Source organism: Momordica charantia (genome assembly GCF_013281855.1).
Source record: "Momordica charantia cultivar OHB3-1 chromosome 1 unlocalized genomic scaffold, Mcharantia_2.0 BLBB01000001.1, whole genome shotgun sequence".
Taxonomy (NCBI): domain Eukaryota; kingdom Viridiplantae; phylum Streptophyta; class Magnoliopsida; order Cucurbitales; family Cucurbitaceae; genus Momordica; species Momordica charantia.
In genome coordinates, this window is record NW_028275157.1 from 6,282,485 (window position 1) to 6,304,906 (window position 22,422).

At 32.0% G+C, this 22,422-nt stretch overlaps 1 protein-coding gene and 1 long non-coding RNA gene across 2 annotated transcripts; both read right to left on the reverse strand.

The window, feature by feature from the left end:
* Nucleotides 1-260: 260 nt before the first annotated feature.
* On the reverse strand, nucleotides 261-1,945 carry LOC148213177 (uncharacterized). The gene is made up of 3 exons (XR_015792211.1): nucleotides 1,757-1,945; nucleotides 496-582; nucleotides 261-395 (listed from the first exon to the last, which is right to left on the reverse strand). It is a non-coding gene; the product is annotated as an uncharacterized LOC148213177 (long non-coding RNA).
* A 6,558-nt stretch (nucleotides 1,946-8,503) lies between these two features.
* LOC111023768 (18 kDa seed maturation protein-like) lies at nucleotides 8,504-9,981 on the reverse strand. Its single transcript, XM_022301246.2, is given in 3 exon segments — nucleotides 8,504-9,233; nucleotides 9,235-9,321; nucleotides 9,818-9,981. Coding segments are annotated over 3 exon segments (708 nt in total). The 5' UTR covers nucleotides 9,926-9,981; the 3' UTR covers nucleotides 8,504-8,720.
* Nucleotides 9,982-22,422: the final 12,441 nt, after the last annotated feature.

Below are 22,422 nucleotides of genomic sequence, written 5' to 3' on the forward strand. Positions count from 1 at the left end.
CCAACCTACTCATCAACATTCATGGTCTTCCTTATCAACTTATTCGATAATATAATAAAACAACCAACATAACGACCAAACAGAAGAAGCGCGATTCAAATAAACGACATGCCTACACTTTTTCTACATCCTTAAATTACATAGCACAAAATATCAGTACAATCATCCTGTAAGGAAAGTATCAATATGATATGATAACCAACAAAATGATCAAACAAAGTTCCAACATAACTGAAGAGGTTACAATAACAAAAACAAATGCTATAGTATGAATGATGACGAAAAGCTTAAAATAGCTTACCTTTTTTATGATGGAACTTTGAATGAAACGGGCACAACATGCTTCAGCTCACCCGATCGCAGTTCGACAAGCATTTCTAGTGCGAAGATTGCTCCTGTCATATAAACCAATAATAAGCAACTTAGGAAAATGAGCTTTCTAAAAAACTTGACATAAACAATAACATCCAAATAAAGTTTTAAATAATACAGTACCGCATATGCGTTGAGCTACGAAGCCAACCAAAAATTTATTGTCTGACAAAATAGATACGTCAAAGTAGTGTGTCTGACGAAGTAGTCCTACCAGAAAATTTAAATATTCAGATTACTCTAAGTACTACACCTTCAAATGAATAAACAGTGATATAGTTAACAACTCACACCAAAGTTTTTCTCTTCGTCATGAAAGTATAAGGTGGTCAGCATTCCAAAAAGTAAGCGAGACAAAAGTGTTGCTACCAATACATCAACCATGAACTCGAACAATGTGCAAGCAAAAAAGAATATTATATGCAACATGAGTTCATGGTCGGCCAAAAAAGTAAATACACATCTTATGAAAAAGTAAGGTAGGACCCAACAAACTCGGCCCACTCCAATTCTTCTGATAGATTCGCGTACCCCTTTCGTGACAACCTGTGGTTGTACACATGCATTCCCCGCAATTCTCTATTCCGTTCACTTAAAGCCTTTATAGTAGTGCATAAATTCGTATCAGTTTTAGATGCATCTGTCTATATAAATTAAACAAAAAGTACTGATATATATCATCACCGTCAGATTCCCACACTTCAAACAAGGACATCAGATGGAATTAGAACCATTGGCATGACTCAACCCAAATTCAATGAATGTTTGAACTCCCACTTCATACTCTTTGGACAATCTATTTTTCTTCATCCATGACTTATCCATTTCACTACTAAAATGTTGACGACATAAGATCAATAAGACGTGCGTAGCATAAAAAACACAACTTGTAAATATTAAATTTCAAACGTTTATTACCAAGACCGCATCATTAATCAAGAAAAGAAGTAAAAAATGTCAATATAGCACGCTTTAAACTCAAACAAAGAAATCCAGCATCCATTTTCAAGCTTTCATGGGATCGTTCCAAACATTAAACCAAAACAACGCCAACATGCTTTTAAAAAAAAATGAATCGCAACATCGAACGATTTTGGTTTCTAGCAGAAGCAGATCCCAACTAAAACTCACTAACATACTTAGCATAGCCAACAAGGTTATATACATCGTTCTTACAAACTCATGATACACTCTCCACACAACAACCATGCAACAGTTCATTCTCAAATCCACTGACAAACTTAGGATAGCCAACAAGTTTCTACATCATTAAACAATTTTACCATATCTCCCAACACAACAAAATACTTTCATAAATGTACCAACAGAAACTAAATGTGAAACCCTATATGGTTAATTAAGGAAAGATAGAAAAGGATAGTACCCAAAGATTGACGAAGAGCGCGGTGGTCAGCCCTGATGTTTTCTACCAGTGGCAACTATAGGAAGCTCAACAACTTCACGACCAAAGATTCTAAGAAGACTAGCCGATACAACTAGACGACGAGTCCAAAGCTGGAAAACTTTAAGGTCCAAAACTCTCTAGTTCAGAAAGACACCAAGCTGCAAAACAACAGACATCAAGTGAAGTTATATAGAAAAGTAAAGGGAAAAAACGCAAAGTAGGTGCCTCCAATATGAACAATGCTTTCACTAAATTCAAATCTTGTGCTAGAAAACACATTGCTTTCAAATTTATGAGCTTTGCTTCCCTGAAAATGAACAAAGCTTTCACTAAATTTACAAATTACCATATTCCCATGTTACTTGAATAGAATTTATATTTGCTCATTGTACTAAGCTAATTGTGTTTCTCCAAACCTTTAATGTTGGCGTCAGCCATTTTTCGATCTATAATTGAATAAGGGTGTCTGCATTTTCTTAATTCAAAAGTCTAAGGCATTGCAAATCAAGCAGAACAAGTAAGAGTCAACCATTATTATTAGTTCAACAAACACAAAACCAACACAAATTTAAAGTAATAAAACTTTCCAATTCTCACTGATCATTAGAAAACATCATTTTATGCTATATATTTATGACAACAATTAATTTAAGATAAGTTAGAGCATACAAGAGTTTTTTAGTTCAAATATGATGTTGAAATCACAGTAGAGAAGCAATTATTATATAAAACAATCATCATCATCTAAAATTCTTAAACCAGAAGAAATGTTTCATTAAAAGGCAATGTTATGGAAAAAGAAAAGGCAATGTTATGGAAAAAGAAAAGGGAAAGTAGAGTTGAAAAAAAAAAGTAAAAAGAAGACAGAGGGATCCGTGACATATCACAAATGAGTGAAAGAGCAAAATGCAAAGAGAGGGTATGGATACAATTGTCATATTTTTATGCTAAGTGTTAACCAAAATAAGAAATACATGGCATGGATACATATATACATACATTACGGAGTGACATATATATAGTTCTCAAGTTTTAATCCCACATAAAAATCCCGATATGTTTAAATTACTCTCAAACCATTAACTCAAAATTACAATATAAAATAGAAACATGCATACGCCTTTTAGCCTAACTCCCACAGCTGAGGGAATGAAAAAGGGAAAGAAATGAGGAAGAACAAAGAAGACAAACAAACCTCTTCTTCCAACATATAGAACAAGGTGATCAAAAATCATGTTTCACATGAAATCATTAAACAAACGTATGGAAATAATTTGAAGAACTATTGAACAGCTACACGAAACAAGCAAGCAAAAGATAAATAAAAACAAGAAACAAATAAGTATTTCTCAAAATAAACCTAGCTAAAAGCTTCATGTCTCTTCTTTATGAATTCTATTATACTTGGAAAAGTTTCATAGTAGCCAAGTTAGAAGAATCCGAAAAGAAAATATAGCAATAATTATAATAAAAATCAAACTAAAATCATACTAAAAAACAAGCATAGTTTTTAAGATCAATCAATCATATCAAAACGAAATTTGAGGCAGAACTTTCTACAATTCCAAAAAGGCATCATACTCATAACAAAAGAACAACTAATTAAATCCAACACACTAACGTAACAACTTTACTTATATAACAAATAAACTAATAAGTCACTTATCGACCCACCAACCATAAAGAAGTTAGGTTTCATTGAATATTTCATATTTATAGAAACAATTAATCAAATCAACAACCAATACAAATTAGTTCACAACGTACCTTAAATACAAGCAACAATGAAAGTCGGAATGCACCACGAAGTGAAGAAGATTCAGCTCAAGATTGATAAAAATAACTTAAAAACAAACCTCAAACAAGTCACAAGTTATTTTCTGTAACATTAAAAAAAATTAGGAATAGTGATTAATCCAGTTTAATGAAAACCATGTTAGTAGAAAGAATTCGTACGTTCTTAAAAAATTGAAGCACATGTGAACTTGGTTAAAATTTTCAGGCTTGAGATCTTCTCAAGAACCATTGCATTATTATCCAAAGCTGCACAATTTTTTTGAATTTTCTCACACAAAATTAACTATGAATTTAAGTAGGGACACATCTCGACAGCTTCTCAAGTCTTTAATTAACCACTGAACTTCTTATTTAGGAAAGAAAATAAAATAAAATTAATTAAGCAAGCTGGAAGAAATAGGAAGAGTTTAAATAGGAAGATTTGTATAATAGTTAAAAATATGGGTATCTCTAGATTCCAAGTTAGCAATGAAAAACTAACTATCACACCTACACTATGCATACAACTAATAGGCTCACCAATAAATTACACTTTACGGTCTCAAACCAATGCAAATATGTTTCATAATTACTAAATTATAGTCATCAATTAAATCTTCAAAGTAAAAGACTTTAACATGATGAATCAAAAGTCTACATCAATTAGCTTTTTGTGTACTTGTTTCCATTTTATGAAGCAGGTACACAATGAATTATTTAGAACCATAAAAGTTAGTCTAACAATGGATGAGGTACCATGAAGAAGTTAAAAACTAATCTTCTTAAGGACAAAACTTGCCTACTAATTGCCATTTTGGAGATTTTCAAATATGTTTAAAAAAAGAAAAAGTTTTTGTCTCTCCCTCTTTAGAGTCTCAACTCCCCTATATCAAAATCTCGAGAGTTGTGTCAAAATCTCAAGAGTTCGGTAGCATTGTATAACTCTTTTTTAAATATAGACCTTTAAATACATGCAATACAAAAATCATTGCAATCAAAATTGTCAATCAATTAATGGGGCAAAGCACGAAAGAGTCAAATGGAGATAGAAATTTGATGAAACTAAATAGAAACTAAATGCAATGAAACAAAGCAGCAAACAATCAAATAAAATATTTATGATGAAATGAATAATTACCAATTTCAAACGCAAGTTTAGAAAAAGCAAAGCAATCGGGTCCATCGGTGAGCCAGAGAAGGAGAGAGTCGGAGTGTACAAAATAGTGAAACAACTGGACTTCCTCCGAATCCCCCACTCCACGTATATGTAATTTCAAATCCAACAAAATTTCCCCTTCCTATTTCTCACTCAAACCCTAGAGAGAAGCATAATAAATTAACTAATCTGGTTTCAAGTACGAAAGGAGGAGGAAAAATGTTTAAAGAAAATATTTACTTCACGAGTGACTGACGGCAAGGAGCGGCGGCCACAGACGGCGGATGGCGAACAACGAACCAGGAACGACGATAATAGGGAGAGGAAAGTTGATTTGGAGGGTGGGCGCGGACGAGGAAGAATGGTGGAGGGCGAAAAGCAGCAGCCATGGACGGCGGACGATGGATGGCGACGATAGTGCAGGGCTACAAACAGACGAACGGCGAGGAGTGACTGTGCTTGGGCGATGGCGATGAAAAATCGATTTGGGGGGTGGGAATGAATGAGAGAGAGAAATGAATTTGGGGATTCTTTTTAAAGCACCATCCCACGTATTTACCAAAATCTTTATGTTAATTTACTCTTTTTCTCTATTCTTTTTCTATACTTTGTAATTAAATTTGAAAAAAATAATTTGTATTTTCATTTTTCCAAGATTTGTAATTTCAAATTGCAATCCTGCGTATTGAAATTATAAGCATTAATTAAATCTTTTTGGATGGAAGAAAAAAAAATCTATGAAATTCTCTTTGTAAAATTATCTTGATTAAAATCCTTCGTCTATAATTGATTAAAATTCTCTGTGTAAAATTCGCTAACTTAATTTATCTTGGTCCAATAAAATTAAACTTAAATTCTAATTAAATCCTAACTTACCCAAAAATAGAACCCTAAATTTTAGAAAATCGAAAGATTTAAATTATCAGCTTAGGGGAAAATCCGACGGGAAAATCCGAAAACACAAATTAAATCTTAAAAGCAAACTAACGCGAAAGCTAGTCGTTACATTTAGGCTAAAAAAATAATATAAAATAATAGAAATTGACTCATTCCTAAATATGTTTTCTTTTAAAATGAAATAGAAATACAAAAATAATATTTATTTTTAATGGGATTCAAAATTTACTTAGTGAGAATTTCTACCACCTAAATTTTAGGTTTTTATGTTTTGTTAACTTAAATTCTAACAATGCCTAAAAAAAAAAAATATATTCCATCAAATTAGCTTCAAAGATTTTAAGTTAATTAATTAATTTTTTTTAATCTATTTTTCACTATGTTTTTTAAACGTCACGAAAAACCAACTTTTTGACTACCATTTCGTGACAGTTAGAAAAATGTCACGAAAAGTAAAAAATTCGGAACACTCCGTCATTTCCCGCCAAAAACGCACTTCAACCTTTCGTGACAGTTTTTAAACGTCACGAAAAACCAACTTTTTGAAGATCATTTCGTGACGGTTAGAAAAACGTCACAGAAAGTCAAAAATTCGAAACACTCTGTCATTTCCCGCCAAAAATGTGCATCAATCTTTCGTGACGTTTTTTAATTGTCATGAAAAACCAATTTTTTGACCACCATTTTGTGACGGTTAAAAAACATCACGAAAGGTCAAATATTTGGAAATCCCCGTTTTTTTCGTCCAAAAATGCATTTTTTGCCTTTCCTGACACATATTTTTATTTTGAACAGTATTTTACTATTCATGGGCGTCACGAAAACCCAATTTTCTAGTAGTGTATTCGACAACGTTAGTGCTTCTTACTTGGCTGCAAACCCAATTATGCATAATTGTACAAAACACATTGAAATATATCATCATTTTGTTCATGTGAGTGTAGCCCATAAGAAAATGATAGTAAAATTTGTCCCATCCAAAATTCACAATTACTAGATATCATGAGAAACTATCTTTGCTTCCCAGCGTTTTCTCAGTCTTCCCACAAAGCTCACAGTTGTTCCTACATCTCGTTCACTTGTGGGACATGATAGCCTAAACCTTATACGTAGTTGTACTGATAACATTATTATTATTTTTGGTGCTTTATTCAGGTGTTATCTAGCCTCTAATAGAAGTGCAACATCTTTACATCTCTGGTTCTATTTAAAATATGTTATAATGTCTAGCCCAAATGCTTTGGTGGGATTTACAAATCCTTTGTGTCTCTCCTCTACCCTATAGATGAGCAGACAAGCACGACAACGTACGTGATTGAAGTTTAAGCAAAAAATCTACATCAATATAGTCCGGCAACATTTTAAACAGGCGCAGTTGCAAATAAAGCAAAAACATTTAGTAAAATTAGCAAATTAGTAACTACATTTAGTTCTTTCAAATATAGCACTTTATAAAAAAAAGACGAAGGTCCAATTTTAAAATAGCAATTTTACCCAAATTATATACACTTGTAATATATCTAGTTAGTGATATATGAATGTGATATGCATCTGATATGAATGTCTAATATACTTGCAATATCTATGTGATATACATCTGATATACTACTGATATGAGTGTCTGTGCAATATATATGTGATATACATCTAATATACTACTGATATGAGTGTCTGTGCAATATATATGTGATATACATCTAATATACTACTATATGAGTGTCTGATATATTACTGATATGATTATCTAATATATTGCTGATATACGTGAAAATTTTTGCTATGTTTGAAAATTTTAAAAATAGGTAACATATTTTGAAACACATATAAGATTTTTGCTACCCATTACTATCTCCATTTTAAATATCAATTTCCTTTTAAAGGATACTTTTTTTCCGGCATAAACTTACAAATTAATATTTTAGTCCAAGTAACCATTTTTGCCATTGCAGTTAATTTGGTATCTAATATTCATTTATTCAATACTTTTGGTATCTAATCTTCATTTATTCAATAGTTATCTGATTATTCATTTATTCAATACTTATCTGATTCAATGAGGCATCTAAAACTTTACTTGTGAGGGGGTTAAATTTGTATAAGAATAATATTAATATTAGTTTACATTTGGTATTAGTTTTTTCAATATGATTGATTTTATTCTTTAAATATACCATAAAGAGAATGATTTCCTTTTTCTTTTATAAGAATTATGATTTTTTTTATTAATTAAAAAAATAATTTATTTAAAATTTAGAACTTTTTAGTACATTTTCAAACATATTTTGATATGAAGGAAAAAAAGTCTAAATAAGACACCAAAATATTATCATATCGTTTTATTCATATTTGTAGATAATCTGGATTAGTCTGAAATGGCTTAAGCGAGGATATAAAAGTTTAAATTATTAATTATTAGTGAAATTCTTTTTATAATTTTAAATAAAATAACTTTTTAATTCAACAATATAAAAATACATTTTTTGTTATAAAATATAAATATTAAATAGAAAACCAACCTTTTATTAGTAAAGAAATAAAATAAATGGAAAGGAAAAGCTAATCCAGGCATGAAGACTCATCCCATAGGTAGCCATGGCAAAATTTCAGATTAATTGTTTAAACAGATATCATTGCAATTGATATTGTGGGTTTGGTTGGAGATATATACCTCATATATGAACGCTTTGGTATTTCTTTTCTATTTTAAATAGAAGGATACTGTATTAAAAATATGAAAAATAAATAGGGATATAATTTATGTTTTCTCTAAATTGATTCAAGAAATAATAAACAAGAATTAGAAAATTATAATGAATGACAAAATTAATTGTCAAATTTTTGTTTAAAATAATATATAAAGATTTTTGTCAAATTTTTGTTTGTACACCAATTACATGTTAATGTATAAGTTCTGTAGAACCATAATTACATGCAAATTTTATTCATCACTGAACATCAGTACATATAAAAGGGTACAAAATGAAAAGAAGATAAATCAGACCATGAAACAAACCCACAGAAAACATTCTACAAAAAGCTGAAAAAAACCAAAAGAAAAACCAAAGACAATAACATTTGATCACTTAAAAAGCATAGAAAGGGACACTGCTCATCTTAACTATATCCGCCGCCGGTGCCGTAACCGGTTGCACCGCCGCCCACGCGCGGGTTGCGGGCCGTCGTCCCGGTGCCGGTCTGAGTTCCAATAGGGTGCGACTCCACCACGCCTTCCGTCACTCGGCCCGTGGGCTGCCCGGTACCGTGACCGGGCACGGCGGACATCTGCTGGGCTCCCGTGGTATGGCCATGAGCTCCGCTGGTGGAATACGTCGCCGTGCCATGGGTGCCGGCCGGGTGCGTCACGTGAGGGTGCGACCCGATGACGCCCTGGTGCAGTCCGTGCTCGGTACCGGTGGTGCCGTGTGTCGCTGCCCCGTAGGTGGTGGTCGGATGCGTGACGTGCGTGCCGGTCGGGTGCGACCCGATGACGCCCTGGTGCCGTGTGTGCTCGGTACCGGTGGTGCCGTATGTCGCCGTCCCGTGGGTGGTGGTCGGATGTGTGCCAGCGGCCGTCGCGGCCGTCGCGGCCTGTTTCGCAGCGGCGTTTTGCTCACGCGCCATCTGTTTTGTTAAGCTCCGCCTCCCGAATCCTCTCCTGTTTCTTCTCTTCTGCCATTTCTTTAGCAATAGGGCCCTCCGCCGTCATCTTCTCCATCTATCAAAACTTTTAAAACATTAAAATTATATATATATAACGACACTCATTGGAAATTTAATTACATAGGGCCCTAACTTCTCTTTCTTATTTCTTTTTAAATAAATAAAAAACAGAATTACATTTGAAAACATTTTTATTCCTTTTTTATTTTTCGTTTCTCTCTTATTTCTATTTCTTCTATAATTCATAGGAAACAAATTGAAAACACGAAAAAAAACTAAAATGTTTATACAATTTTGAGAGTTTTTAAAAAATAGAGGACAATATAAACATAGATAATTGTTATCTAGATCTTTTTCAATGAAATTGGAAAGAAAAAATAAAATAGTAATGTTATTAAACCGACACTTAAATTTTTCAATAAGGTAAACGATAAGATATACAAAAAATATAAAAAACAGAAACCTTCTCAAACATATCTTTATATATGGGATTTTTTAAATTTGTTTTAGGAGGTAAAAAGCAAGGGATACAAATGGAATAAATAATGAACCTTCTCTTGGACAGTGGCTTTGGTCTTCTCCATGCCAGATCTTGCCGAGGCTGCCACGTTGGCAGCCGATTCCTTCATCGATTCCATTGCGTTTTTTCCCGACTGCATTTTCCGCTGCTTTCACTGTTCTAAGGGTTTCGCTGAGTAAGTAGCACGTCAAATCTTGATGCTTTTAATACGTTATGAAGATGGAGTAGGGAAGTGACACGTGGAAATGTTGGAATACACGTGGCAGCTGGTGGAGGTTCAGGGCTGATGATCGGACACGTGCTGCCACGTGTCGTGATTAGCGTGTGTAATGCGGCAGTTCGGGGAAATTCGAAATATGTGGATGGATAAGATAAATTCGGGATTTAAACGTGAAAACTGAAAAAAGTGCATATTTTACATCGACGCCTTTTGCTATTTACGGAGACTGTCTCTTACATGGAAATATGTGAAACGTTGAGTTCTATTTTACTATATAGGAAATAAAGTAATAAATTTAATTAATTGTCACGATTGAAAGATCTAATTAAAATTAATATTTGGATCTAATTTTATACTTTTTTTTATGTAATAAATAGATAAAAACTAATGAACTAATCTCTTATACTGTTAAAAAAAAAAAGTTTTTTACCGTGCAAGTTGAGTTGAATAATGACAAACTTCTTCACTAATTTGATCTTTTGTAAAAGTTGAAAAACATTTTTTTAAAATAGACATATTCCTTATAAAATCTAACTCTTGAAATCTCTGGTCTCTTCACTAGAACCTTCCACCCATAAAATACATTTTGGTTCTTAATTGATGTGTGAATACTCCTGCCACCGTCACGAGAGATTTCTTCGTCAGATAGGAATGTAATGCATCCATCTCGAGAGAGGCCACGCACCATTGAGAGTGGGAGACATTTTAAAGATAAATAAACCATCGCTAAACCTAAAAATTTAAGTTGATAGATTAGGTAAATTTAATTCATTTATAAATATCTGATCCAGACATTTTGAGAGGGAAATTTTGGAGACAATATAATGATAATTGTAACAAAAGGATTTAGACATTGTTATCATTTACCGAGGACATTTATGCCTTGTTTGATGTTAAGAATTCGAAATAAATGATTTCAAATTCTAAAATTCTAAATAATATAAATGATTTCGAATTCTTAATTGCGTTTGGAACCTACCAAATTTTGATAGATTTCAAATTATTCAAAAATAATTTTTTTTAGATGACTGCAGGAAATGAAAATAAAATATTTATTTTACCATTACGTCCTTATAATTATAAAACAAAATCCTAACAACCTTTCTCTGTATCAAAATCTTTCGTTCTCTAAGGCATATCGATCTCATTGCCTCCATATTTTTTGTATTCCTCCTCTTTTTCTCTCTTCTCTTTATACCTTCTTTTCCTTCCTCTTTCTATATCTTTCTCTCTTTTTTCTGTTTTCTTCTCTTTTTATCTCATCTCATCTTCATTTTCTTTCTCTCATTTTATCTCATCTCATTGTCTGTGCATTGGTCTCATTCTCTCAGTTGATCTCCCTCTTTTTTTGGTTCAGTTTGATTTCTTCAATTAAACTGATTGCAAGGGTAAAATTGTAATATGATCAACTTTCAATTAAAATCATATCAAATCAACCTATTTTGGATGGAAATTTTTTTGGGACAAAATAGGATTTCAAATCAGATTGGATTTCAAATTCAATTTTTTTAATCCAACAAAACACGCAAAATGATTTTAGAGAATTCTGATTTGAAAATCCTCATAAATTCGAGCTTCCAAACAAGGGGTCAAGGAGTTCAAATCAATTAATTGAAAATCTGAGAGATTTGGTGCATCCTCAGCCCTTGATATCCATCCTACGTGAATGTGGAATTTGAATAATCTAATTAAATGGTAAATTTATGAGCCATATTTTCAAAGTTGAATCACACACCATATTTAAATTCCAATGTCATCATAATTACACCTCTTAGTTGCGTTATTGAAATTCAGCCGCCATAATTAGATTTTTTTTCCCTTTTTTGTTATTTGTTAAGATAAAGCCACCGTAATTCGATTTGAATCTATAATATCTAATAATTATATAATTAAACGTAACTATTTTTGCACATACAACCAAATTTTTATTAGAGAATTAAATGTCACGACTAATTTTTATTTAACTTAAAATGGAGAGATATATAATATTTAGATAGATAGAAAGAAAATTAGAGGAATTTAGGGGAGATGATGATTAAGAGATAGAAAAATGTGTAAATGTGAAGATAATAATATTTAGAAAGAGATAAAAGTTTAGAGAAATTTAGAAAGATATTTGTATATAAATTGCCACTAAGTTAATAGTGAAAAAAAGTTAATAGTAAAAAAGTTATACATGAATATTTTTTAGTTTTATTTAAAAATATTAAATTACAAAAATAGCCATGCTAGTTAAAATGTTATAATATAAATTAATTTTAAGATAAAATTCAAAAGATTGGTTTCATAAAATAAAAGTAGGTTTATTACGGATCTATTCGGTAATAATCTCATATTTCTAATTATGAAATATCTATATAGATATTTATACCAGATTTATTAATTTCTTACCTTATAATTACTAAACTCTAAAAAATTTACAACTGTGTCAATAAGTTGACCTGCCCATTTTTTAATAAATTTCCGCCAAGAGTCTGTTGTTTTACAGCCAATATTCAACGCTGCAGACAGTGAATCTATTTTTGAATTTTGATTTGTTTGTTTTTCCAGACAAGAATCTGTCTATAATCCATCAATATCAAATCTATGTTTGGTTTCATTTTTAGTATTTTGCTTTCTTCATCTCTTCAATGTATTTGCCAAGGAGGTCTATTTCCGAATATTATTGACATTATTTGGGGTTTATTCAGTCTGCAAAGTGTTTGAGTAAATGACAAAACAGAAAATATCGAGTGCATCACTGGTAACTGTTAGGATTGGTGGAGCCAAGTTGACGTCCGAACGAGATGGGGACGAGTCGGGATCAAACCGGGACGCTTCGGAAAAAAGAAGGAATAGAAAATAGTTGAAGCGGGCCGCTACAGGCAAGGAGGGCCGAGAAGGCAGCGTTGTGGCACTACGAACGGTGTCGTGGTGCTGTCTTGATGGATCCGTAGGCGTTTTTAATCCGTCTGTAGCGCCATGGCAGTATATTGACTTTATAAATACTGTAGTTTCAGGTTCAAGGTTTACTTAACCGGTTTTGAGCCGTCTTAGAAGAAGTTTTACGACAGTTTCTAGATCTTGATTCTATTGTGAGTTTTTCATTCCTTCCTGTACCTAATTAATTGTGCTAGATGGCTTAGAAGCTAAGAGCTTTTGTTGGGACCTATATGGATATTTTTGTAGAGAGTATTGTAATCCAATTCTTGACAATATTAGTGTATCATCCACATCTGAGTGGAAAACTAGACGTATCTTTTAGTTGGTGAGCTAGTATAATTTTACTGTGTTGTATTATTGTGTTTTACAATTTCTTTCTTATTTGTATATTGAAATGCGTGTTTCAATATTCCTGTGGAGAGGGAAATTATTCAGGGTTATTAATTTTCCATGAGTAACTTGTTCAAATTTAATGTATTTTCTTGCTTACTATAGGTATATCATCACCCGAAGATATTATATACTATTATATATACTAGATTGCAAGGTATATTTCTAATAATGGTGTGTGTATTCATCGGCAGTTGTGTTTCCGTTTGGCTTGCAGGGACTGTTCGTATCAACAAAGATTATTCATTGGATTTGAGCCACTTTCATAGGATTCAGAGGTAGATTTACCGTACAATAGGTATTATTTGATTTTACATATAACTTGATAGTATGAATATACTGGTAGTTTAAAACGATACAACATATACTAATTAGTTTGATGAGTTTTGACCATGAAATGTTGTGTTTTATTTACAGTGATTTTGGGTTATTTTGGTCATTAAATATATTTCGGTAGAAAGACAATTGCTATATTCAACACTCGATTATTCGTAAATTATACTCTAAGAACTTGAAATATATTTCAGTATATAATCTAAGAACTTGAAACAAGATTAATATATTAGGTAAACACCGTATTTTGTCCGGTTTATTTTTATTTTTAATTTTTATTACTGTATTTTACTTTATTAATTTTTATTTTAATTAAAAAATAACATAAGTTTACTTTATTATAAGTTTTAATCTAAAGTTTTAATTAAATTAAATTTAACGTAAATAAATTTGTTTAAAAAAGGATTTGATTTGATTTTTTTTTACTTTTATTTTATAAATGAGGTTTTTTATTTAAATGATTGTTTTTATAACAATTTTTTTTCCTCTTTGATTTTTTCCCGGTCAAAACCACATACGTGACCTCCTCTCCTTTTACTCCTCTTCTTCTTTTTCTCTAACCTGGCCTCCTCTCTCTTCCCTTCCGTTCTTCTCCTCCCTCTTTTTCTCTCTTCTCTTGCATTTTTTTCTTTTTTACGGTTATCTTTAGGTGTATTTAAAGAGGGCTGCAGTGGGGAGGAGAAAACACAGAGAAAACCTCCCCAGTACTTCTCAATACCTTTTCTTTACCATCTTGGACCACAAAAGTTTAACGCGCTCAAATTTGCCAATTATTGTGTTTTAACCTACTCCTCCTCCACGCCCCAATTTCATTATCATCATCGGAATTGGCGAATTGAGAATTTTTCAGCCTGTTCCATTGTCAAAGTTTTATCATGGAAAATTCTATATGGGGGATAGCTACATAACGTCTCCGCGTTTGGTCGGTCGATCGATCTCGATCATTCGTTTCTTTCTTGAAGGAGGCAGTGTGCTTGATCGGCACGAGCAGAGACGATAGGCTTGCTTCTAGTGGAAAAATCCAATGGTATAGTGAAATCCAGGATACTCCTTTTAAATAAAAGATTTTATTTATTTATTATTATATTTTTTTAAAAAGGGCTTGTTGTGAAGAAATAAAACGTTTCAAATTAAAAGCAGAACTTTTTAAATGAAGATTTCAAATAAGTTTTAAAAATTTTTACAATAAAATTTGTTTTAAATAAAATACTAAATGAATGAAAAGTTTAATATTAAAATAAAAGTACTTGTTTGTTTTTAAATAAATTTCTCTTAAAAAAATTAATAAAAGATTTTGATAAATAGATTTTGTTTTAAAATCAAAGTTTTTTAGTTAAATAAAGACAATTTTGAAATATAAAACTTTGTTTGATGTTAAGTTATTATTATTACTTTTTTTTAAACACAAATATAAATTATTATTATTATTATTTTTCTCTCCCAAGCTTGACATTGAGTTTCTTTTAATTTTAAAAAGAATTATCTTCTGCAGAGATTGAAGAGGAGGAAGTAAAAGATAATCTTTTTAGTTTTTAAAAATACATGATTAAAATCTTTTTAAACAAGTTTGTTAATTATTCTTTAGGAGAATCTCAACAAATAAAATCTGTTTTAAATAAAATTTTTGTTTTTATTTTTTTGTTTTAATTTAACAAAATTTTTTTTTAGTTTTAAAAAATAAATTAAAAACTTTATTTTTTAAAAGAATATTATGTTTACATCTTAAGATGTTGGCATAGTGGTAAGATGTTTGGTTCTCAATGTATAAAACCTAAGTTCGAGTCTTTTTAAAATAGGTGACCAATCACAGCTCGTAGATAATTGGTGGCGACTCCAAACCCTTATCTCGAAAGAGACCCTTACAGGGCTAGTGCCACAAGCAAAAGGTCATTGGAATAAATGTATATTTATAAATTACATGTTGTGTGAAAAAAATATATCCCTACACACAAAAAGGGAAATGCACAAATTTGTTATGGTGCTATGCTAAGATCAAACTTACTATAAGATATATTCCCATATAACCCTATATATACAACTATTGGATACTACTTGGGTATGGAATGAACATTAGGATATATTGGAATATATACCAAAAAAAAAAAAAAAAACAGTACAACAAAAGGGTTTAACAGTACAAACAAAAAAAAAAGACAAGGTTTTCAACATTAGGATATATTAGGAAATATTGGAATGCAAACTTTTCAATCGGGATAAACGGAGACGAACTTCTCCGACGACGGAGAAAAGTGGAGGTGGGGACCGGACATGGGGACCGGAGACGAAGGAGTGAACAGAAACGGAACGACGGTAGAACGGAAACGGACTACTCGGCGACAGGAATGGACAACTCTGCGACGGATACGAAGCCTCTGAGACAGACGAAGCAGAAGAATGGAGGAGTAGACGAAATCGAGGTGAATCGTCGGAGAAGGCGCAAACAGTCGGAAGAATAATTCCGGGGAGCGGAGAAGAAGACACGAACCGTCACTATTTTCGAATTTGGGGGTTTTCGAATTTGGGGATATTTTTGGAGGTTTTAGAATTTGAGGGATTTAGGGATATTTTTAGATGTTTTGGTATTTTAGCTTTTTTGGAAAGTATCATTAAGCAAATATCATGGGATTCAAAAGATAACCTTACAATTAATGAATCCTAGAATTTAAAAAATCAATCAATATTAATGTGCATATACAAAAGGATAGTTTTGTAATTTAAGTGATGGGTACCATCAATGTACTAATCCCTTTAGTAAAATATTAGGGAATATATTAGGTATTAATATGTTATAATGTTTATATTAGTATGATGCTTCAACTTTACGTTTGATTTACACTTGAAGGGTACATTGGAGTATATATTTCACAAAAGGTAATGAAACAACAGTATTTAAAATGTTATTTGAGCATTTCTGGTCGAGGCCAAGTGCTATATATAGAAAAGAATCGATAATTGCAACTTAGCTGTAATTATTGATTTTTCCTATTGTCTTGACACTTGTCTCAACATAATTGGATACAACAAAAGAGATAAGGATCAGCCGACAAGACAAGTCTTTGACTGACATCTTATCTCTTAGGAATCTACTTTATAAAAAGTAAAGATAAGCATGACCGACAGGGGGCATCTTATCTTTCAAAAAGTAAGAATAAAATAAAGCAGAAAATTATTACAAACTGACACGTTAAAAGTAAAGACAGAATGTAAAAGCTGATATGTTTGCTTTCGGACTGGAAACTTGCTTCGGAAGTTTGACGATGTCACCCGACTTCTTCTGATTTAGTAAGGATTGCGGATTCTGTATATCATCGTATAGGCTTCTCTGGCGTCTGATTAGGCCGTTCCATCCAGGGTCTTACTCATGGCCTCTCGCCTAAACTGCCCAAGGAACACTTTCGATCTTCGACCAGGGTTGCCTTGTGAGATATAGAATCCTCTCAACTGAGTCAATCTTTTACGCTAACCGCGCTGTCTTGTGGTTGGTTACTCCACATCAGAAGCATGCCATCTACTTCGTCTGAATTTCTTCTGCAGTTCCTGAAGGGATGTGAATCCCGGAGCGGAAGCGGACCGTTGTTCGTGATATTTGGGAAACAAAATCAAAACGGTTAAGAAGAAAATACAGGGGAAAATTTTACATTTGAAGAACGTTTCTTCAACGGTTTTCACCCTAACATCACCACCGTGTCTTCCTTGCTATCCTCTTGGGTTTCGAGAACACGCTTGTGAGAGCGTTTCTTTGGAACGAGAGGGAGAGTTTGAGAGAGATTGATTGAGAGATCAAGAGAGACTTGGAGTTCTGTTCTGTTTTTCCTTTTTTTTTTCATCACAGAACACTTCTTCATTTTAGATGAAAAGGAAAAACCCCACGTCATAAAACTCCCCACTCCCCTACTAAAATGCAGGGGAGTTAAAAAAAAATTAATCAAAATTAATAATTAATAATAATAATTGATAAATGTTAATTAATTAAAATATAATATATTAGATAATTATTAATAGGGGATTTGTAATGGGTAGCATATAAGTTTTCTATATTTAACAAAATAGCATGCCTTTTTGATATTTTCAGATATAGCAGTTTTTTGAAAATCCTGATTTTAAAATTTTAAGTATTCCCAAATTACCCTTTTCAGTTATCGCTTCATTATTATATATCAAACATATATCACATATATATCAGGAGTATATCTGACAACATTAGTATATCAGAAGTAAATCAATAGTATATTAGAAATCAATCAGTTCTATATCAGTTGTATATTAGTAAATCATTATTTTACCTGCTTTAACCCTTTGTCTTGTATTTTTTTGATCAATTAGAAATCAGTAGGTATTGACATGCATGGAAAATGAGAAAAAAATTTGATGCTTACTGAAAATGAGAAAGAAAACTTGGTAGGAACGTGAATGTGAACGTCAATGGTGATTTTCGAAATTACTGTGAATGAGAAATCATGTAACAATCGAAAAAAAAAATATATATTTAAATTATTATTTTTATTTAGTTGTTTTCTTTTATTTTCTCAAATATAAACCTTTTTGTTTTAGAAATTATTTTTAAAAGATAATTTGTTCTTAGAATTTAAAAAAATAAAAAGTAAGAGTTTTATTAAACCTTCATCTTTTTATGTTAATCCTTTTTAAAAAAGGATTCATTAGGGTCTGTTATCAGTGAGGTATATCACAATGATATATTTTATATTAAGTATATCTATAATTGATATACTCAATACATGGTATATCGGCTGCTTATATTAATTGATATATTTTATCATTGCTATTTATTCTATGTTATTTGTTGATTGGTGAAAGCATTTTCAAGATGTTGTTATTTGTTTCTAATTTAGAGTATTGTTGTACTTTAATCCTAGAATACCATATTTGATTATCCTATTAAAGTAAAATATAATATATCAAAATATGTCATAGGTATATCAACAAAGTAGATAAAAGATAAATCAGCAGCATATCAGATGTATATCAGATACTCATATCACTAGTATATCAAATGTATATCATACATTTATATTTCAAATATATCAAACACTCATATCAGTAGTATATCACATACATATCCAAGTATACCGGAATATCATATCAATAGTATATTGGAAATATATTACATAGAAACTCACATCAAGTATATTAGAATATCATATCAATAGTATATCAGAAATATATCAGACATATACCGTATTTTTAATAGGTTTTTTGTTCATCATTGGGATTTTTCTTTGCAATTTAGGGTTCAATTTTTTAGAATTCGAAAAATTTCTTACCGTATTTAATATGTTTTTTGTTCATCTCGTTATTCTTTTTATTTTAAATTAATGAAGTGTTTATGTTCTTCATTCTATTATAATAGGAAGCATATCATATGAGTATATCACATTGATATACTAATCACATTGATATACTACATATAAAATATATTATAGGTACATCAGTGTTATATCTAACATATATCATCACTATATCAGTAATAAATCAATAAATGGTAAATCATATAATTATATAAGAAGTTATATAAGTGGTATATTAATTATATATACCAACAATTTCAGCATGAAGTCACACGTTATATATACCAACAACATGTAATCACATCAGTTGTTCATTTTGAACCAAAACTTCGATCTCAAAGACAACTTTTTGTTGTTGTAGAACATCATATAATCATATCAGAAGTTTATATATCAATACACATATATCATAGTTATATCAGAAGTATATCACTGATAAATTGGAAGTATATCAAGTATATATCAAATATATATAAGTGGTAAATCAATGATAAATCATATATCAGTACTATATCAGAAATTATATTAGTAGAGCAATCAATGATAAATCATATAATCATATAATAGGTTATATCAAACGTAAATCAACTATATATTAGATGTATTTCAAATATATATTAGACATATATCAGGGTTATATCAGTGGTAAATCAAACAATAGTAAATAATATAATCATATAAGAAGTTATATCAGTAGATATCATGATTATATTAGAGTTATACCAGTGGTAAATCAGATACATATGAAGTATATATCACAAATATATCAGTGTTATATCAGTGGTAAATCAATACATGGTAAATCATAGAATCATATAATAAGTTATATAAGTAGATATCATAATTATTTCAGTCCTATATTAGTTTTATATCAGTGGTAAATTAAAAATATATCAAGTATATATCAGTGGAAATCAGAGGGAAATAGAATTTCAAACCGGTTGAAAATGGTTGAAAGGGAAGTTACCACGAAATGACATGCATGGAAAATGAGAAAGAAAAAGGTAACTTACTGTGAAGGAGAAATCGAAGGAAAGGGGAAGGAGATGAATGTGTAATCAATTAGAAATCAGTAAGAAATCATTGGTAAATAGAAACCTAGGGTTCTTTTGGGCTTCCACCAACGGGCCTGTATTTATGGTTTCTTGGGTTGCAGGGTATATTTAGAATTTACATAGTGGGCCTCCGTTTTTTTGCCAAAAAACTGCTATATTTGAAAAACCCAAATCTTGTTACTATTTTGCTTATTTTCCTAATCTTTTTTGTCATATCTCAAGTTGCCCCTTAATCATATTAATAATTAATTAATATTAATAATTAATTAATTAAATGTAATATTAAATAATTAACAATTAATTATTTAACATTTAATTAAATATCTAATATTTAATTAAACCATATTCTCTCTTATAACCTATAGTTCTAATGTACATCTTATGCACATTATTTTTAACCTATAGTTTTAATATGAATCTTATTCATATTAATTTTATTTGAATCTCATTCAAATAATTTCTCTCATAATATATAGTTTCAATTTAGAATTAACTATATATTATAATGTATCAATATACATATAATTGGTTAAGTAATTTGAACAGTTCAAATTCTTCAAAAAACTTGATCTTCGTTTTACCCATTATGAGCTAGCAAGGGGACCTACAGATCAGAAGCTCCAACGATACGAGATTAATCGGTCAAACTCATTGACCGAGTTAATTAACATTCGTTAACTACGGGTCACTCCACTAAAGACCCGTAGTTGCACTCTTCTCAGTGCAGAATGCTTTCGTGTCCATGGATATACGACCATTAATGACAAGTCACTCCTTCACGAGTGCTCGTAACTCAAGTTGGATCAAATTATCGTTTTACCCCTGAGTTACATCTTACTCCTTAAATACTACTGCTCCTCTAGTGAACAACTCGGTTATGGTCTGACCAATAACCGGAAGTCCCTCTCAGGTCAATGAGAGGGTGGGGCGCCGTGTTCAAGTCCCGGAGTTAGTAATTAAGAGAACACTCATCTACTCCCCTAAAGTCGGGGAGGAGTGAATTCCATCTTGTGATGTTATGTTCCCAGCTCCCCCACTCGGTCTCATCCCCAAAATGGTAGGAATATTGAATCGGCAACTCGGGCCACTCTCACCCATACAGATCAAAGGACGAGCCCTTACGGGCAGGAGTCCATAACTCACTCAGGATTGAGAATGAGTTGCCTGGTCATCCTAAGAAACAACAATCTATTAGTTAACGGTGTTACATCTAAAGATTGGCCATTTCGTGGTCCGGTCTTATACAAACTCATTGTATAGGATACCCCCACTCGCATGTCTCCACACGAACGACTTGGATCGAGTCGTCTGTAACCTTTACAGAGTGGGCCGTATCCATAGTGTTGCCAGGATAAGGTATCCAGCCTTATCCATATACTATAGACCCTTTAGGTTATTCACGGGACATGATCCACTTGTATATCAGGGGTATATCAAACATATATCTTGTATATCAAATATATACCCAGTACATATACTGTCCTGGTCACACTAAAATAACCTCAGATGTTTAGTTTATTGGATTTTAGACAATGCAATGCTATGAATTCAACAACAAATTTATTGAATAAAACTTTATTGAATATACATTTGTTTTTACACAAAATACAAACTACGAGTTTAGGGTAACACACCCAACAAACTCCCACTTGAACTAAACTCGAGTGGGATGTACGTTATTATAAAGCAAAGGGAAAATACAATAAACTAGGGCATACACTATACCCATTACATTTCTCCCACTTACCCTAGACTAACCTTACAATGCTCGTAGACCTAGACTTTCTAGATGGCCCTCAAACACTTTAGCCGTGAGTGCCTTCGTAAAAGGATCAGCAATGTTGTGCTCCGAAGCAATCTTTGTGACGATCACATCTCCTCATTGCAATATCTCCCGTATAAGGTGGTACTTCCTTTCGATGTGTTCGCCTCTCTTGTGGCTTCGAGGTTCTTTAGAATTTGCCGCAGCACCACTGTTATCACAATAAAGTGTGATGGGCAAGTTCATGTTTGGAGCGACTTCTAAATCTGTCAAGAACTTTCTAAGCCAAACCGCCTCTTTTGCTGCTTCACAAGCTGCAACATATTTAACCTCCATGGTGGAGTCTGCGATGCATCCTTGTTTGATGCTTCGCCAAACTACCGCTACTCAGTTAAGAGTGAATACTGACCCTGACGTGAATTTCCTTGAATCCTTGTCTGTTTGGAAGTCAGAGTTAGTGTATCCTGGAAGGATCAAATCTTTAGCGCCATACACGAGCTTGTAGTCCCTCGTTCTCCTAAGATACTTGAGGATTCCCTTAACAGCAATCCAGTGATCATATCCTGCGTTGGATTGGTACCTACTGACCATCCCATCGCATAGCAAATGTCAGGCCTAGTGCACAGCATAGCGTACATCAGGCTGCCC